The following is an 18,640-nucleotide window of genomic DNA, read 5'->3' on the forward strand; positions in this document are numbered from 1 at the left end:
TCTGGACTCAAGAGTTTATTGTAGTTCTCTATACAAAACAATAAAAATAATTTAGTCGACATTAAAAAAAAACCTAAGGCTGCAATCCTAAACATGGATTACTAGTGAGTAAGTCCCATGCGACTTACTAGGATTTACTACCATGTAAACATGCTCAGCATGTGCAGCACATTGCAGAGATGTAAAGTTAAGGTAGTTAACATTACACGGAGAAGCAAAAATTAGAAATAGTGCAAGTCATAAAAATCGAAGCAAGATTTACAATGTTTTTAAAAAACACAACTCACAGTTAAGTTTACATATTACAAAACTATTTTAAACCAGAAGTGTTCTCCGTCTAAAATTAGCCTTGCATTTTACTCCATATGCTGTAGTTAATACAGAGTACATCATTTCTGCTCGGGGGGGGGGGGGGACGGACCCTTTAGCATTTGACTTTCATTATTTTTATTGCGATTTAAGTAGCAGTTACTTGCTTTGTAGACATAGCTTATGACTGACCTCTGCCTTGCATTTCTTTAGAAGATGTGATAGAAAATGCATGTGCATTAAACAACAGAACATGGTAGATAGTCCACTGCAGTGCTCCTAAACTAAAATGCAGTTTAAAATTCCTTGCAAGGTTTTTCCTTGTAGTAGATATAGAAAGCAAGCCATTCTATTCACTGCAAATATATAGATTAGTACTGTATGTCCTGTTTGCCAAAATTTGGCTGACATAGGATATGCAAAAAGTAACATAGTATCAACATTGTCCTAGTACTTTGGAATAAAGCTCAACTATAGGTCAATATCTGAACAATTTCCAAAAGCAAAGGCATCTTTAAATATGCATTTAAAATGTTGAAAAGTCTAGGGCTCGGTGCGAACATAATAGTAAACCATGGTTTCCCACTACACAAATGAACCTGGACAAACTTCAGGCTCACACACTCCATCCTCTTTCACATGCTAGGAGGAGGAGACCAAAAGCATGTCTGAACTTAGGAAACTCTGGCTTTGTTTAAAGTACAGCTAGTGAGAACAAGCCTGGATCAAACCATGATTTCTAGGAGTTCTCACTAGCCGTAGTTTACACAAAGCCACAGTTCCCCAGGGTTCAGATATTCACAGGGAATTTGGGTTAGGTTTTTTGTTTTGTTTTTTTAAAGTGGAAGCTTTCTGTGGAATGCAGTATGCACACAGCCACATTCTTGGAATTATGTACTCCTATTGCTTTCTGATAATTTACCATTTGCATCCCTGGTCCCTCTTTCGGTGGCATGTAATAAGAATATTGCTGATGATCACAAGAAGCATGCACTTTGAGTGGGCTTTCCTGTTTAGGATGCTCAACCCCAAAATCATGGACTTGAGACATACTGAAAACATTTGTAAACACTCCATGCATGGCACACTACCTTGGGAGTTAAAGCAGGTTAGGCGAAAGGTGGTAATAAAACCCACAGACATACACCATGTTTTCAGAATTACGTGGGTGGCTTATCTAAGGTGCTTGGTGTACATACATAGATAAGGCCTGAGCCTCTGTTTGCCACATGAGAGAACCAGGATTGCTGCCCAAGTGACTATTGAGCCTTGCACAAACAAAGCATGAACTCTGCCACCTATCTAGTGCCTTTCTGCAATACTGCAAGATACTCAATAAATTCAGTTTAACTGATACCACACCTTCAAGAATATGGAAGGTGCTAAGGCTGTACCTTATGTATAAAATCCAATGGTTATTTTTGTTGCTGTGGAAAGATGTTTTACATGGTATCCATTTTATTACACATCAAAAGGCACCTAAAGTAACAGCAGCAGGAAAAAATATATATCCAGCATTACATCACATGCTAACAAAATCCTAGTGATCATCTGTAACATAACTGAAAATGTATATTGAACATGCATGCAAAAAGAGGGCAGAATAAAGGCCACTCATCCAGGCAATTTTGGATTATCAGTGTACAATGAAGGACAAAGTAATATTTTCTCCTTTGTTAGATAAACAAAGCTTGCCAACTATCTCCTTACTAGGGACTGAAGTTTGGTCTTTTTCCCCCTCTGACCCTGAATCCAACGGCTATGCATTTATTCACGGGCTGATTACCCCAACTGTGCAGATAAGAAAGTAAGTAGCATCAGCTAGTTTTGTCTTGAATTTTCTGTTGTGATATTATACATCTGTGTGAAATTGGCTTTTCTTTTTTACAGCTGTGCATAACTTTAAAATGTGCAAACTCCGGCAGGCATTATGACCAGCCTTCAATATCATGGATGAGGTCGTTTCTCCAAAGTGTAAGAGCAGCAACGGAGCTACTAGATTAGAAAAGGATACGGTTACGAAAAGGAGGTAAAAGCAGTGTCTAATTCAGGCATCCCCAAACTTGGCCCTCCAGCTGTTTTGGGACTACAACTCCCATCATCCCCACCTAACAGGGCCAGTGGTCAGGGATGATGGGAACTGTAGTCCCAAAACAGCTGGAGGGCCGAGTTTGGGGGTGCCTGGTCTAATTTTTGACATAGATGTAGATCAGGAGAAGGGAACCTGTGGACCTCTACATGTCGTTGGGAGTCCAACTCCCCATTGGCCAACCCCAGCAGGTATGGCCCATGATCTGGGATGATGGGAGTTCCCAGCCAGCAACATCTGGAAGGGCAACATATCCCTCATCCCGGATATAAATTCCTTGTCAGCTCAGTTTAGGAATTGAAATCATGGGGCTGTTCAGACGCTACTGAATGCCCACTAGTCAACTAGATGTGGCAAAATCAAGCATGTGTGCTCTTTCTTCCAATCCTCACTACATCAACAACTGCAACAGGAGATCTTGAATTTTTGAATACCGATTCTCCCTTTTCCTGTAACTATGCTACCTATTTGGAGTTCAAATAAATGAGGGTTCTTCTAGTGGAGTCATGACTTTCTTAGGTATTGTCAAGTAGCACATACGTCTAATGCTTGGTTCTGATCCTGACCCAAAAGTGTGCAGAGGTTTGGGGAGTGGGGAGAGAGTAGTAGTGACTGAATCAGTCCAGAGAATAAATTAGCATTCCAGTCTATTTCCATGTTTACACCACAATGCTACCATTTTTTAATTTTCTGTTAATCTATCAACCTAACATCATTTGTTTTACATGTGTGTTTCTGCGGAAGAATTTAGTTTCAAAACTCAAAAAAAGTGGGAGGAAGAACTTTGATAGGAAGATTAGTTACAAGGTAACAAAACAATGGTAAACCAATAGTTAGTAAATATTCCAAAGCTTATCCATCACAAACCATTTTGCAGAGGGGAAAGAAACAAAGAAGATGTAAGATAAGCAACATCATCTGCAACAGATTATTTTTCCAAGCAAAAAACAAAGAGCCCAGCATTAGCTTTCTAGCAGAATCTTCACTGCTACACAGTGGGTTAAGAATACAAATGTGTGGCCAACATAATAGATTTCATGATTAACTATCTGTTCAATTAACATAGCCCAATAAAAAAAAAATCTAGAACAACTATTATGCATAAAAATGCACACTCTATTTTATCCTCTGAGGCATGTCGCTCCAAGCTTGAGATTTCTTTTTGGCAAGTTCCATCCATGAAGGTTGTTCTGGGGAAGAATGACTGACCTTCTTAAGTGGCTTTATATCTTCTCTTTCAATCAGCACTGAAGACTGAACTGTGTGGAAAACAAAAATATCGCTTACTTACTTAATAGCAGTGTCATGCTCAAGAATAACAAGTAGGATTTTTTTTGCCCTATCAGCTTAATTAACCATTATGGTATGAAGTGCCATTAGGCGATGCTGAAAAATCTTTTTAAGAATCCTAACCCATGATGAATAACCTACTAATAACACTTTTAAATTTGCTGCGATAAAGGTTATTCTGTAGCACACACCTGAACTAAATTTAAAGTGCCCAATTCATCATATGCATCATTTGTAGGGATCATTTTATTGTTCATGCTACAGAAAGCGTTCAGTCAGCATGTTTGATGTAGGGCACAGAAGCAAACCTGGAACTTTTCCTGCCCTTGCTGAAGTATATATGTTGGAATCAGAGTCAATCTCCGACAAGGCAGCCTTTGCAGACTTGCACAAAGTGTGGACGGGAGCATGAGGTGAGGACAGGTGGAACAAACTTGACACAACAGCTTTCTGGGATTAAAAATTGGCCACAATTTCATTGATTAAAGATTTTAAGTAGGCTTTGGCTTAGGCATTGGGTGTGCACATTGTATCAGCCTCCCGGCTGCAGGCTGAAGCTTGGACAGAATCATGCCTGGGTTATGGGACCACTTCAAGGCACAACTCAACTCCTCAGGCTGCTACTGGAAGTTCTATGGCCTGCCTGCTCTTCCTTTGGCTTCAGGACAGAAACTTCCACTCAGACCCCTTTACCGGGGTACCCAGCAATATCACACCAGGTTAAGTCGAAGTGATGCCCCACACCCGGGAAACAGACTAAGGATTCCACCCAATGCCTTATCCACTGAAAGTTGTGATGACTGATATGAAGAAGGCACCCAACGGGCCCTTTTTTTTTTTTCCCAGGCAAGTTCCTTCCCAGCCCTGAATAAGGTGACCATTTTGATCCACAGCAAGATCTTCTTAACATGGTGCCTAAAGAACAGCATATAGGGTGGGTTGCTCTTCCACTAACTGAACTGCTGACCCCTTGCCACAGTTGGCTTTCATCCTCCAGAGACAGATCAGAGTGAAGACTTGTTCACTCCGGTCTGCTGCCCAGGTCCCGCCCTCCACTGACGCTCTCGTTGGCCACATAGATTCACGTTTTGGTGGGCAATCCCACCAACCTCCCGTGGCCAGCTGAGGAAGAGCCCAATGTCCGGCCACAAGGGTGAAAAGACTCTTTCTGGCCCGGGGTGCTGGGCAGGGCCACAACTGCTGCCCACCCGAAATTTGGGTAAGCAGATATACACCTGCTAGAATGCTCATCACATCTGTATGTCCTGTTTTTAGATGTGTGGTTGAAAAACGTAAGATGTGGAGAGGATGCCCTCAGTCCCACTAATAGCATGTGAAATCAGAACTACAGGTTTAAGGTTTTAGTACAGTATATAAAGTCCTAAACCGCCTAGGAGCTGTTTACTCGAGAGACTGGCTTTTCCCACCTCCTCCTACTTAAACCCCTACATCATCTAGTGAAGACATCTTGAGGGTGCAACACACCTTGGAAGTTTGCTTAATGAATACTTGGGCAGAGTTATTAGCATGGTAGCACCCACAATTTGGAATGCATTCCCCCTGGAAAATAGAGTGGCACCTGTATTCCTTTGAATGCCTCCTTGAGACTTTTTAAAATTCAGCCATGCTTTTTCAGGTAGCATTGTCAGACATGGTTTATGCCGGTTTTACAGATAGATTTGATTCAATCTTGTTGTTGTAACCTTGTATTTCATTTTTAATTTCTTTTTTTGGGCACTACCATGGTATTTGTGAAAGGTGTACAGTTTATAAATTCTTTAAATAAATAAAACCAGCAGCATGCCTTCAGGAAGAAGTTGCAGAAATGCCCAATCTTGTGAACCCTTAATAAAAACTGGGAACGTTGTTTGTGTGATGGAAAATACTTTACAGCCTGGGTCTATGTCAGAATTTTAGCGTCTTGTTTTCATACCAGGGTTATGGTGTGACAGCAAGCTGCCTCCTGGCAAAGATTCCTGCATATCTGACTTAGTTTCTTTTCTCTGTTCTTCAGAAGAAGCTGCGGGTGGGAAAGGCAAGGATGTGTTTCGCGTGAAATCTGTCTGTTGCCTCAGAACATCCTAAATAAAAAAAAGGGGGGGTGAGAGAGAGAATACCACACACACCATAGGATAGTGTTGTTCTAAATAATTCAGTGGGAAAGAGAACCACAGTAGGGATTTGACAGAACACAAGAAACTCAGCAGCAGACATGGCTCCCTGCTCAACAATAGAATAATGTGGTCTTATGTCACACACACTTGCCCTATTTATGCCATCTGAGCTGTAAACACTCCATAAACATTTCATAGTCTACAGACTGGAAAACTGTTTGGGGGATTTTGAATTATGCAATTAGAAGCACTTGGAGATGAGCTGTTGCAGCCACAGCAAATTATTCAAGGCCTCTTTTGATAATGAGGGCAAGCGCAAGCCAAAACTGGCAGCAAACAGCTTCCCATGGACAATAGGGAGCTATGGCTATGCAGCAGTGGCCCCTGCGCTTTTAAAATATGACACACCAGTGGATTTATCTTTTGCTCCAATGCTGTTTTAAGCCAAAAGCAGCCTCAGGGTGTCTTCCTCAATGGCTCCAGGGTTTCCAATACTTGGTTCTCCAGATCTACAATTCCCATCATCCCTGACCACTGGTCCTGCTAGCTAGGGATGATGGGAGTTGTAGTCCAAAAACAGCTGGAGACCCAAGTTTGGGGAACCCTGCTCTAAGCTAGTTTTATTCACAGGATGGTACTACTGTATGCTGATAATACATACTTATTTCTCTGTCAGAGACACACAGTCAGGGTGGTTCGAAAGGTATGACCACAATGTGGAAATAACAATTGCTTTTTGACTCAGCTTCCTGTAAGACCAAATCTACATTGGACAATCTACAGGAAATTTTGCAAACCAAAAATGGAAGTTTTTCTGCACACTATCCTTTGGAAATGTCCTACACAATGGAACGTAACTGACTTTCTTTCTTCCAAGTATTACTCATCTGAACAAAGTTTACTTTGGCCTGGGATCTGACCCAAAACCAACATTTAGCACAAAGAAATAAAACCATAGAATTCACAACACTAGTGGGTTTTCCCGGCTTCCGCAATCTAAAAATGCTGCTTAATTCAGGATCACAACACAAAAACATTAGTTTTATCAAGAAAGCTAAATGTAAGGAATATTACATAGGGTGAATAGGGTGAATGTCTATGTTAAAAATTAGCACTACCAACTCATGCTTTGTGTAGGCAGAAATTGCCAAAGCTCATTTATTTGTCCCATGATCAAAACAGAATCCAGCGAATATAATTGGCATTTGCAGTCATTTCAGTCTGCAAAAAACTGCAATTGGTTATGTTCCACCACCATCCATTTGCATAGTATTTCTTTGCACTGAAATGACTGAGCTGGAATAACATAATGATTTATGCAATTAACTATGTTAGTTATATAATTTTACCACAGAAGACAGTGAGACAAGTAATGTCCACAGAAGAAAAACTACAGCAGAATCACTGCTGCAGTTCTAGATTTTGATTCCAATGTTGACATTGACATCAGAGATGCTTTTTGTGTCTTAGTTCATTTTTTCCATATACTGGTTTATCTCAATACCAGAAATAATTGATTTTGAGTACTGGAGGCCAAATTTCTCATTCTGATTCAAGTCCTCACCAAGGTTTATAGGTTACAGGAAAAATGTAACGTGTTTTTTAGGGTGACATAACATTTATCTCTACATGAGTCTTTAAGCCTGTAAATATACTTTCAGTGTAAATCATCAAACATGGATGCCATACATGACTTCCCTTCTCCCTACTGGCAGATTAAAACCCATAGATGTTTTTAGAAGGAAAAGCACACACTCCTGCAACTAAGTATTCCATCAGCTGAGCTTTCAAGACACGCTCAGAACTGAAATGGAGAACGGTGTTCTGGTTTACCACAGTTGCAAATTGAACAAAGGGAGATGAACTGGTCAGAATGAATGCCTCATTTGAAAACTGCTGCCTTCTGCTGTTGGTATTGCAACATTTATATTCTGTAGTAATGCACTGCAGATTAAAAAGGTATCTTTAGGGCAGTTGCATACAGACATTTGCTGCAGTCATTACAGTAACTTCTCCCATGATGCTGAGCTCTTCCTGGTTGTTTTAATTGTATAAAGAAACGGAAGGCTAAAGGAAACACTGCAACGCTCCTTAAAGAAAAAGCTCCCATCGGAGATAGGAGCTCCACTGTTGAAGAGGGAAGCCCACCTTTGCAAAAGGAAGAATAGGGTTGATTACAAAAAGGGCTCAAATGTCACTGGGATATTTGCTATAGAAGAAAAAAAAGGTGCATCAGGTGAGCACTTGCCCTTTACAGAATTAAAACTCCACCACACGCATATCTCACTTAAAAATACAAAAAAAGTGTGTGGGTGTGGGAAAAGGAGAACAAAGTCTAAGGGTGCTTGAGGAATTAATTCTTTGTGAATTCCAACACGGACAGCCCCGTGTAGCTCAGAACTTACGTTATCTACCCGCTTTTACGTTTGCTGAACATTTGCATGCAATAGCAGAGTTGGTGAATACCTGCCAACCTTGATTACAAGATACCTTGCAGAAGCAGGTTAAAGCAAAGAGCCCCAATTCAATGTCACATGCAGGTCACAAGCAGGGATGACCTGTATTACCTCCATTCGCTCCTTCTCTTGTATTTGTTTTTCTGCGTCTGCCTTATCCGCAGCCACCAGTTTATCTTCTTTGCTAAGCTCTTGCTCCATGACCCTCTGCTTTTGTTTTGCTATGGTAATCCAGGCTGGCACTGTCTGGCTTTCAGTTCCTCTTGCAGTGTCTGCTGCAGCAATCACAGGAGAAGGCACACTTTTCTCTGCTGAGATAATTTGGGAAGAAAGGTATTGGAGAGGGAAACTCAGTCTGTTGTTACTGGAGAAGGAAAGTCGGTCTTAGTGTTAAAGAAAGCAAAGCTTTCCTTGTGAACCGAAGAGATGGCCAGCCACTAGGGAGAAACCTCTACAAATACACACCCCAGAAAACTGCTCTAAAACTGTAATATTGTCAGCTTCGGATTTCTGAACTTGACCTTTGTCCTGCTTCTCTCCTGCAGACTCTGATAGAGGAATGGATATGGCGTGACTATAGTTGCCTGGGTTACATGAAACCCATGTTATATACAGTCAGAAGGAGTGAAGCTAGTGCAGAACTGTTATCTTGCACACTACCCCAAATCACTTTAGGGAGGTTCAGTGACATGCTGGTAGTGAACAACAAGCACTCCTTTGGACAATCTTAATGACTGAATGGGGATTATAAAGCCTCAGGCAGTCCTTAAGGTATCCAAGACCCAAGCTGTCTGGGGCTTTTTGGATCAACACAAGAGCCATGGATGCTTCCTTCCGTGCTTGTCCTGCATGCAGGAAGATGCCTGCAATACATCCACAATAAGTTTCCCAGTCTCACTCTGCCATGCTTCCTGCAACTCAGCTCAGATAGGAAGAAGCTGATGAACCTTCAATAATGCTTACAACAGCCATCTCTTCTTTACACGGTATTTGCTTCATTTGTTTATGCCAGGCTTCCTCAAACTCAACCCTCCAGATGTATTGAGGTTACGATTCCCATCATCCCTGACCACTGGACCTGCTAGCTAGGGATCATGGGAGTTGTAGGCCAAAAACATTTGGAGGGCCGAGTTTGAGGAAGCCTGATTTATGCCCACCAACTGCTCTTCTGCGACTTCTGAAGTTACCTTTATTGTAGATGTGCATACACCTGCTATTACTTATTAGTAACAAAGTGGTTAGATATGCTGGGTGCTGTACAATCAGAGCAGCTTCTTCCCCCCCCCCCTTTTTTTTTTGGAACTGAGTTCTGGCCCCTCTCAGGTGGGCACCATTGCCATTATAAGAGAACAAGGGAGGTGTTCACAGTGAGTTTCGGCACCTCTTTTTCTAGAAAAATAGCACTGTGTACAATAATTAAAAATAGATTGCAGTCCAAACTTAAAAACCAATAAACTATGCATATAAAGACAAAGCAAAACAAAATGCAGTCCTTGCATGCAGGCTTACAATTGCCCTGGCTCCACATTTATGGAATGGCCCCAGCTCTGAGTTACATCAGTCTCCAACATAAACTGTCTTTTCTAAGGTAGGTGAAGTTGGACCTTTCTGTGCAGGTCACTGGGGAAGGGGAAGGCAAACTCTAATGATTTTATCTGTTGGCTGTATTTTTATTTCTCCGCTGCTGCCACAATGATTAAAGATTTGTTTTGACTTGATTTTATATATCGTGGTTTTAAAATGTTTGTTGGGCCCTCTCTGTGGAACTCTAGGTGCAGGGCAGATTATATAATATGTGAAATATGCAAAGATGAGGCACTTTAGAGAAGAATGGGAAGGAAAGTTAAAAAAGGAAGAAGGGGTAAACTGATGCGATCTAAACAGGGGCAAGGATGTACAAATAGAGCCAGAGAGTTCACAGTGCAACCCTGTACATGTCTACTCAGAAGTCAGTCCCACTGAGTTTAACTGTCCTTTCTCCTAGGTAGGTTTGTCAAGCATTGCAGCCTCAAATATCAAGGAGGTGGTACTCAAGTGACCAAGAGCAGAAAGGGAAAAACAGAGGCAAATGGGGTTGGAGAGGAGTGGGGAAAGGGAGGGGAGAGGAGAGGTTGAGAAACAGAAAACAGCAAATGAGCAGCAGCATTTGGGATGAAGAGCTTGTCCACACCTGTGTTTGGCCTGTTGCGTTCCCCAGGGGAAACCCGATATTTAGCACTCAGCAGGATCATACAGCAATGGAGTTTTTGGCCGATTGCGACATCTCTGATGTCTTGTGATTTAGCATTAAAGAGCAGGTTTTCCTGGGGAAAGAAGCGCAATGAAGGCAAAACTGCTTGGATCCATGCCTAGAAAGCACGGGGCAAGTGGGAAATTGCTCAGACCTGTGTGCCTTCTAGGCATGGGACAAGGACAAGTGTGGATGAGCCTAACATTGAAGGAATTCAAGGCAGAAACAAGACCACCAACAGGAAGAATGTTAGAATGTCCAATGCAAAACAACAACAACCAGAAGAATGAAATAAACATTTGTATGCAATGTAGGCAGCTCCTGGTTAAACACACAGGCATACCTTGTCATCTCAGGTAAAAGGTAAAGGGACCCCTGACCATTAGGTCCAGTCGTGGCCAACTCTGGGGTTGCGGCGCTCATCTCGCTTTATTGGCCGAGGGAGCCGGCGTACAGCTTCCGGGTCATGTGGCCAGCATGACTAAGTCGCTTCTGGCGAACCAGAGCAGCGCACCGAAACGCCGTTTACCTTCCTGCTGGAGCGGTACCTATTTATCTACTTGCACTTTGACGTGCTTTCAAACTGCTAGGTTGGCAGGAGCAGTGTCTGAGCAACGGGAGCTCTCCCCATCGCGGGGATTCAAACTGTCAACCTTCTGATTGGCAAGTCCTAGGCTCTGTGGTTTAACCCACAGCGCCACCCGCGTCCCGCCATCTCAGGTAGTTTGAACCTAATATTGTTTGGCCTTCTGAGAAGCCTGAGAGCCACACATACCACAGACAGGAATGGCTGCACTCAGAATAACTGCTTGTTATCTATTCGTAGGCCTGATGCTAGATCACCTTGAATGGCTGAAAAATAAGAACCATTCATGTGGCAGTCAAGCGAGCATTTATGACTCACTCTGACAACACAAAACGCTGAGGATGTCATAAATCAGGGTGGGACCCAGAGTCCTGAAGCCAACTCTTTTCATAGTCTGATTGCTGCTTCTGTCCATTATAGCTACAAAGAGAAGCAGTAAACTGAATAAATGTTCTGTTTTGTTCTGGGATTACTAACAAAAGATCTGCACACAATAAATCAGAATTCACCTTCCATTAGGCAGGATAGAGCAGCTCACCTCAAGCAGAAGATTTTGGGATATCATTAGCAAGCAGCAATGTGTTGATCCAGCTTGGTATTATTATTTTTTATCATGTGGGGATTTTCTGCTTTACATCATTGGTACATTTCCTCCCAAAGAGAGAGACTGACAGAAAGAAATACATTTGGAGAGGCTGCTATCATTCTTATTATTTATTTCTTCAGCTAGTATTCATTAGGTTCCTTTTTAAATATTATACCTGGATTTTGAAAAATATTCTGTTCTACACATCTATGAATCTTCAGTTTTAAAACAAGCCGTGTGGCAGTATTCCAAGGACATTTTTAAAAAAAGAAAGGGGGGGAACCACCCAATTATTGGAATGGATGCAAATGCTTTGAGAGGGAGAAGCTGTAAAAATGATGCCATTGTTTACATCATCTGCATTTCACTTATACAGATGAGCTACTAAATGTCATGTTGCTAAATAAATTTGGATAGGGTTATTTTCAGCCACAGTTTCCCCCTCTTCCTGAGCGGTAGAAAGTTCAGAGCAGACTGTGCAAGAACAATTTTCCTAGGACGAATGAAGTCTCATTGCAATCCAAGCAGAGGACAAGGCAAATCTAATGTTAAAAATTAGGAAGGAGTGAAAAATAAAGAGACTAGTATCAGAATGGTGATTATGTATTCTCCCATGCAGGTACTCACTAGAATGTGATGTTATTGTCAGCCTGTATTGACTGCTGATAGTAGCACAAGCTAGCCAACCTTGCTAGCTTTGTGCTGAGTAATCCAATCCAATGGCGTTGCTCATAATGCCATTAGCTACCCGGATGTGAACATCAACAGCCAGTCACATTGTGTTCTTGGCTGTGTCTGGTCAGCTGTGGCAGAGCTACTCTGCAAACCTTCATTCCAGACAATCATTTTGCTACGGGGTAGCCAATATTCCAAATCTTCTGAAACGAAAAGTCAAAGGTCTGGGAAAAATTCCTGGTTCCTTAAAACAGTCCAAAACACACAAGATGGTTGGGAAGCTGCACACAAAGATTGTGTGGGTGGGGAAAGGTGGAACTTGAACTGGTCCTTCTCCTGGATCGGGTCCCTATTTAATTGCCAGGTGCCCCTTCATGGAAGCCTCCACTGGATCAAAGAGCTTCTATGAATGGTTACAATTGGGACACACACACACCAATGTTTTGGTTTGAAAGACAGTTAAATTGATCTTTTGATCTACTCCTTGATGATACTTGATGGGTGCTTATTTTTATCTTTTTTATTACAAATATTGTGTATTTAAAATGCTGTTTTCCCTCTCTGATAATTTGGGTGGGGTTATTGGGTTGTTCTTGTTTTTATTTTGATGATGCATTTTTTGTTTTCATATTGTGATTTTATCCCTGAGACCTGTGGGTATAGGGCGGTATATAAATTTTAAGAATAATAACAAAAATGAGGTGCAGTCGCCACTCCAATTTGCACCTGGTTGACGTTTGCTCCTGACCCATTCCCCAGAACTTCCCGTTCAAGTGGCATCACTGCCAAGCCAGGCTCTACTGGGGCTGTCTCAGGCAATGTAGGTACCATTCTCTCCACCAACAGAACAGGGAGAAATGCATCTTCTCCAAAGGTTGCAGAAAGTCTCGTTTGGAAAACGCGCCTATATATCCTGCAGTTTTCATGCATGAAGTTGGATTTGGTTTAAGACAGAGGTGGACACGGAGTGTTGCCGATTAGGCCGGGGTGTGTGTGTGTGTGAATTAGAAGCAGAAATGAAAGAGAGAGCAATGATAGCAAACAAGTAAACGAATAAATACCTTGGTTCTCAAACTTAATCTGTTCTGGAAATTCCGTTCCAAAACCAAAGCGTTCCAAAACCAAGGCACACTTTCCCATAGAAAGGAATGCAAAACGGATTAATCCGTTCTATTGCATGTGAAGTCTATCCATTTCCAGCACTGTCACTCAAGTAAAGAGGCACCGGAGTTAAAGACATATTTATGACCCATTTGCACCACTAAAGCAGCATATATATGCTAAACGTTATAGAATCATAGAATTGGAAGAGTTGGAAGGGACCACAAATGTCATCTTATCCAACCCGCTGCAAAGCAGGAATCTTTTGCCAAACGTGGGGCTCGAACCCACGACGCTGAGATTAAGCGCCTCATGATCTACTGACTGAGGATAAATGAGCATGTTGCAACACTATTCATCTTGAGGATCAGTCTTTAGCCTACAGGTAATGCCCAAGCACTACAAAATATACGGTCACTATGCAGCACACACCGCAGTTATAAGACCCTGTGGAGTTAACCTTGAGGTAAAAAATAAAAATAATAATTACTTATTCATTTACAAGACAGCTTACAATTGCAAATCAAAACATATTTCATCAAGAGAAGTTAAAGGAACATTATAAAATCGGTGTATGAACAGTTTTACTCATACAGAGTTTTCACAGTATTAGTTACATATCCCTCCAGACCACTGAAATGTAGGAAATTCTGGTTTGTAGGGCTGTTGCCAGCTGGCACTCGGTACATCTTCAAATGCACAAACAGAGCACCACTGTTGCAGTTAGATGGGCAGATAGATATGGGGCACACCAGATTTGCAAATGCTTGGAAAGTCAAATGGATTTTCCACCTCATCTATGAGCACTTATTAGAGTCTCAGTTACGAAGTGTAATGACATCAGTACAAAACTGCCTCCTTATAAAACTGGTCTTGTGACAGTGAGACAGCACCATGATTAATCTCAAACAGGGTTGGCTAACCTGTAGCCATCCCAATGTTGTTGTGCTACAAATTCTACCATTCCTGACCACTGGCACGCAGGGAACAAAATTTAAGTTTGGAAAAATGGGAAATAAAGATTCCCCAACATAGAGACTGAATTTGGGAACTCGTTAAATAGACCAATGTTCTGAAAGGCAAGACACATGAACTGTTTTCAGAAAGGCTTTGCAGAAATATGCTTAAATAAATACATTTACTGTCCATGCTAAGGAACATCTAAAAAAGGGGTACTGCCAGTGAGAGTTACCATGGTTGCTAGGATAATGTCATGATGCTGGAGTTGGATTTCTCATCTTCAGAGATTGAGAGTGGGCACTCTGAAGCAGGAGGGGAAGGACAAGCAAAGGCAGCCCCATAAGTGCTCCCAGATTAACCTCCTGGGCCAGTTCCGCTGCCCCCTGCCCAACCTGAAGATGTGGGACTGCTTTCCTCTAACTCAGTGGACACTTTGAAAGAAGACTTCGAAAGACCTGAGGCTCCTCCACTCCTCCATCGCAGCAGATTACTGAAGACAACTATGCAATTTAAGGCAAGGAGCATCTCGCAGCCCAGGTGGTGATAACAATTAGGCTTAAACTGATGCTACTGCTTCTAATGGGATGCAGGTGGCGCTGTGGTCTAAACCACTGAGCTACTTGGGCTTGCCGATCAGAAGGTCAGCGGTTTGAATCCCTGCGACGATGTGAGCTCCCGCTGCTCTGTTCCAGCTCCTGCCAACCTAGCAGTTCAAAAGCACACCAGCGTGGGTAGATAAATAGGTACCACTGCGGTGGGAAGGTAAATGGAGTTGCCGTGAGCTCTGGTTGCTGTCACAGTGTTCCATTGCACCAGAAGCAGTTTAGTCATGCTGGCCACATGACCTGGAAAGCTGTCTGCAGACAAACACCAGCTCCCTGGGCCTGAAAGTGAGATGAGCACCACAACCCCATAGTTGCCTTTGACTGGACTTAACTGTCCAGGGGTCCTTTACCTTTACTTTTTACTGCCTCTATTGCTATATAGGGGCTCTGTTTCAGCTTGTTCCTTGCTGGGGCAACATTAATCCACGTTAATCCCTGGCTACCCAAGTGTCTCCCTCCTATATGCCTGTTCTCCATCTGTTCTCTCCCATTTGTCCAACTCCACCTTGTAAAGTATGATGCAAATTAATGGAGCTATATAAACAAGAAACCTGCCAGTTAGTCTCAAGGTTATAAAAATAATAATAAACAGAAAAACTGGAGTACAGTGGTACCTCGGGTTACATGCGCTTCAGGTTACATACGCTTCAGGTTACAGACTCCACTAACCCAGAAATAGTGCTTCAGGTTAAGAACTTTGCTTCAGGATGAGAACAGAAATCGTGCTCTGGCAGCGCAGCGGCAGCAGAAGGCCCCATTAGCTAAAGTGGTGCTTCAGGTTAAGAACAGTTTCAGGTTAAGTACGGACCGCCGGAACGAATTAAGTACTTAACCCGAGGTACCACAGTACTGGCATACCTATATCAGACATTGGCTGCTCCATTTTTCTCACAAGTGAAATCAGTGCTTTTTTTTCCTAGAGAAAAAGGTGCCAGGATACACCTCCCTCAGAAGACCCATCCCAGAGCCCAACTGCGCCCGCTCTGGGGGCTTGCTCAGCTGAGGCACAGCTTTACCAACATGTCAGCTGTTAGCTGGGAGGCTGAAGAGCCTCAGCAAAGCCCTGCTGCACATCCGACACACGAGGAGACCCTCTCTTGAGCCTGTAGAGGATGTCACCTTTCGGCTCCGGGGGAAGTCTCCTTGTGAGCTGGAGGCGCATTGGGGCTTTGCTTAGTCTGGTCAGGTCTCTCCCCACCAAAACAGGTAGATAAGAAATTTATGTACCTCCCTTTGTGAAAAGCCCATAGGGCAGTTTACAACACAGAAACATAACAAACAACACAGTGTACATACTAATGCATGTATTAATGATAACAGTATAAAACACAAGCTACTGAGCTTTGCAGACTGCTGATGGAGCTGTAGGAGATTTATCCTTTTCTGGCACGCTGTAAAAAAATGTATGGTTACTTTACGGTTTGTTTTGTTGCTGTAAAAGTGATTTTGCAGTAATTTTTAAAAAAGATATTGCAGTTTAAATATATTCAGGGCAGAGGTGTGAAACTTCTGACCTGGGGTCCTAATCAGGCCTGGCAAGCCTCTGAAATCGGCCTGAACCATTTTGGGCAAACACAGTGATCCAGTTCCCCACCCCTTCTTTAGGCACACAAAAATCTCAAGAAAGAGTATTCTTACCAGGCACTTCGGGTGGGCTTGGTTTCGTCTCCAAATCTTTGCCTTCATTTTTCAACTCAGGATATTTGGTTACCTTTTCCTGCTTTTCTATGTTTGTGCTAGTGCCAGCAATAAAGTAGTGTTGCAAAATAGGTTTCCTTGGCAATGGAGGTTTTGTGCTACCCTGTTCAGAGGCCTTTGATTTAGCTTTGAGGCTTTCAGTTAAAAAGCTAGTGGCATTTACATCACTTGTTTTTTTAGCCTCTGCTTTTTCGCTTTTTAGGGATGTCAAAGGTAGTCCCTCTTTTTCCACATTAAACTCCGCACTGTATCTTTTAGCCTCCTTTGATTCCTGCAAAGAGCTGTTTCTATATTTCAGTGATAAAGATGTGGATCTAAGCTTGACTTGGAAGGGATTTTTTTCTTCACAACTCGACTCGGCAGTACTTGACTGCTGTGGAAGAGCAGTGGAAAAATTACTCAGCACTGGTTTTGAAGCCATGACCTGGGGCGGTGGACTAGCTTCCATTCTGTCTGATGATCTCCCAGAGGTTTCTGATTCCAACTCTGATGAGGAGGCCCACTTGCTAGTGCAGCCTTTTCTCTCTTGGCAGGAGTTAACCTCTGTATCCTCTTTTACCTTCTCGTTTCTTGAAGAGTTTTTAATTTTAGCCTGCAAGATCTGCATGGGTGGTAGATTTTCATACACTAAAGTGTCCTTCATGTTCAAGCTGCTAGCCCTTGACCTTCCCCAAGCTGACGAGACAGAGAATTTTCTTGCAGTGCTTTGATCACTGGATTCTTTCCCTCCTAAAATCAACACAGCAGGTATTGCTGGGTGACTGTTTTCTTTATCGAATACAGATAGCACCTGAATTGGTTTTACTTTTTCTAGGTTCAAAGGAGGAGGTTGGTCTGTTTGTGGTGATGGGACCGTGCAAGAAGTTTGGGAAATACTATTGCTCTCAGAATATGGTAATTCTGTGATGTGGGATGAATTTTTTGATATAAGACTGATGGTGCTAGGCAGTGAAGGAGATGCATTTATAGTTCCCTTGTTAGAAATGTCTTCCAAAAGTGCCTTGGCATCTTTGAATGTATTTTTTTCTCTTCCACCTAGCGTTGGGATCACATCATCTTTGGTTGAGACATTCTTATCAGACAGCATGCCATATTTAGATTGCACACCATAAGTCTGTTTATTTTCCTGATTTAAAATATTAAGTGATGTGCTATTTAATAAACTGCAAGAGGAAATCTTTAGTGTTTCAGAGTGCTCTCTCTCCCTTTGTGATTCTTGGTTTGCAATAAGATTTAGGGCAGCTGTATCTACTTTCTTCTGAAGAAACAATGACAATACGGTGTGTGATATTTCTTGTGTATTTTGGCAGCCCTCTGGCTTATTTTCACAGAGAAGCATATGTGATTCAGAAGTGGTGTGCAGAGTGCGGGTTTTTTCATTTTGGTGACTCAAATTATGCTGAAGATCTTTTGACATTTCAAGTTGCTGGGAGTACACTGAATTTGCTAAATCTGCGGTCTCTGTTGGCTTCTTATGGTTGGAACTATCACCTTCACAGGTTAGTTCAGCTAGCATCTCATTCCTTTCATTTTTGTCTTCTTCAGGTGTGCAGCTCAAGTCATTCTGAAATTCTGATAGGTTCCTCTACAAGTGAGAAATGGAAGATTTTTATCATATGTTCAGCACATCACAACTTTATTTTATTTACCTGCTGTCAAGATGGCAGAATCATTAATGTTCCCCCAAGTGCTCCCCCCAAAAGAGGACAACTCCCTGCAGTATATTTAAGTGTACTATACATCAATTTCTGTTATTCCTATGCATTAAAAATCATTATGCGATAGGAATAAAAGGGAATATAGTGAGCTATAAATACTCTAACAACTAAATACATGGGGCAAACAAAAGTAATGAAAACATGTATACATGAACATAAGTTTCATCATTTCATAGTTCTTAATAATGATTTTCCTTTTCCTCAAATGGTTTTGTTTGTGCTG

At 42.1% G+C, this 18,640-nt stretch overlaps 1 protein-coding gene across 4 annotated transcripts in view; it reads right to left on the reverse strand.

Annotated features, from left to right (window-relative positions):
- CRACDL (CRACD like) overlaps positions 1 to 18,640 on the reverse strand; it is a 56,969-nt gene continuing 38,329 nt past the window's right edge. For 3 of the 4 annotated variants that reach the window (XM_081003950.1, XM_081003949.1, XM_081003947.1), the window contains exons 8-11: positions 16,640 to 18,284; positions 8,370 to 8,569; positions 5,622 to 5,769; positions 1 to 3,657 (exon numbers count right to left, since the gene is read on the reverse strand). In XM_081003950.1, coding sequence (XP_080860076.1) covers positions 3,515 to 3,657; positions 5,622 to 5,769; positions 8,370 to 8,569; positions 16,640 to 18,284 — 2,136 coding nt within the window. In that variant the 3' untranslated portion in view covers positions 1 to 3,514. The remainder of the gene's footprint in view (positions 3,658 to 5,621; positions 5,770 to 8,369; positions 8,570 to 16,639; positions 18,285 to 18,640) is intronic. The other variant, XM_081003948.1, reaches the window with a different exon arrangement.

The sequence above is a fragment of the Podarcis pityusensis genome (genome assembly GCF_964106645.2).
Source record: "Podarcis pityusensis genome assembly, chromosome: 4".
NCBI classification, from domain to species: Eukaryota; Metazoa; Chordata; class Lepidosauria; order Squamata; family Lacertidae; genus Podarcis; species Podarcis pityusensis.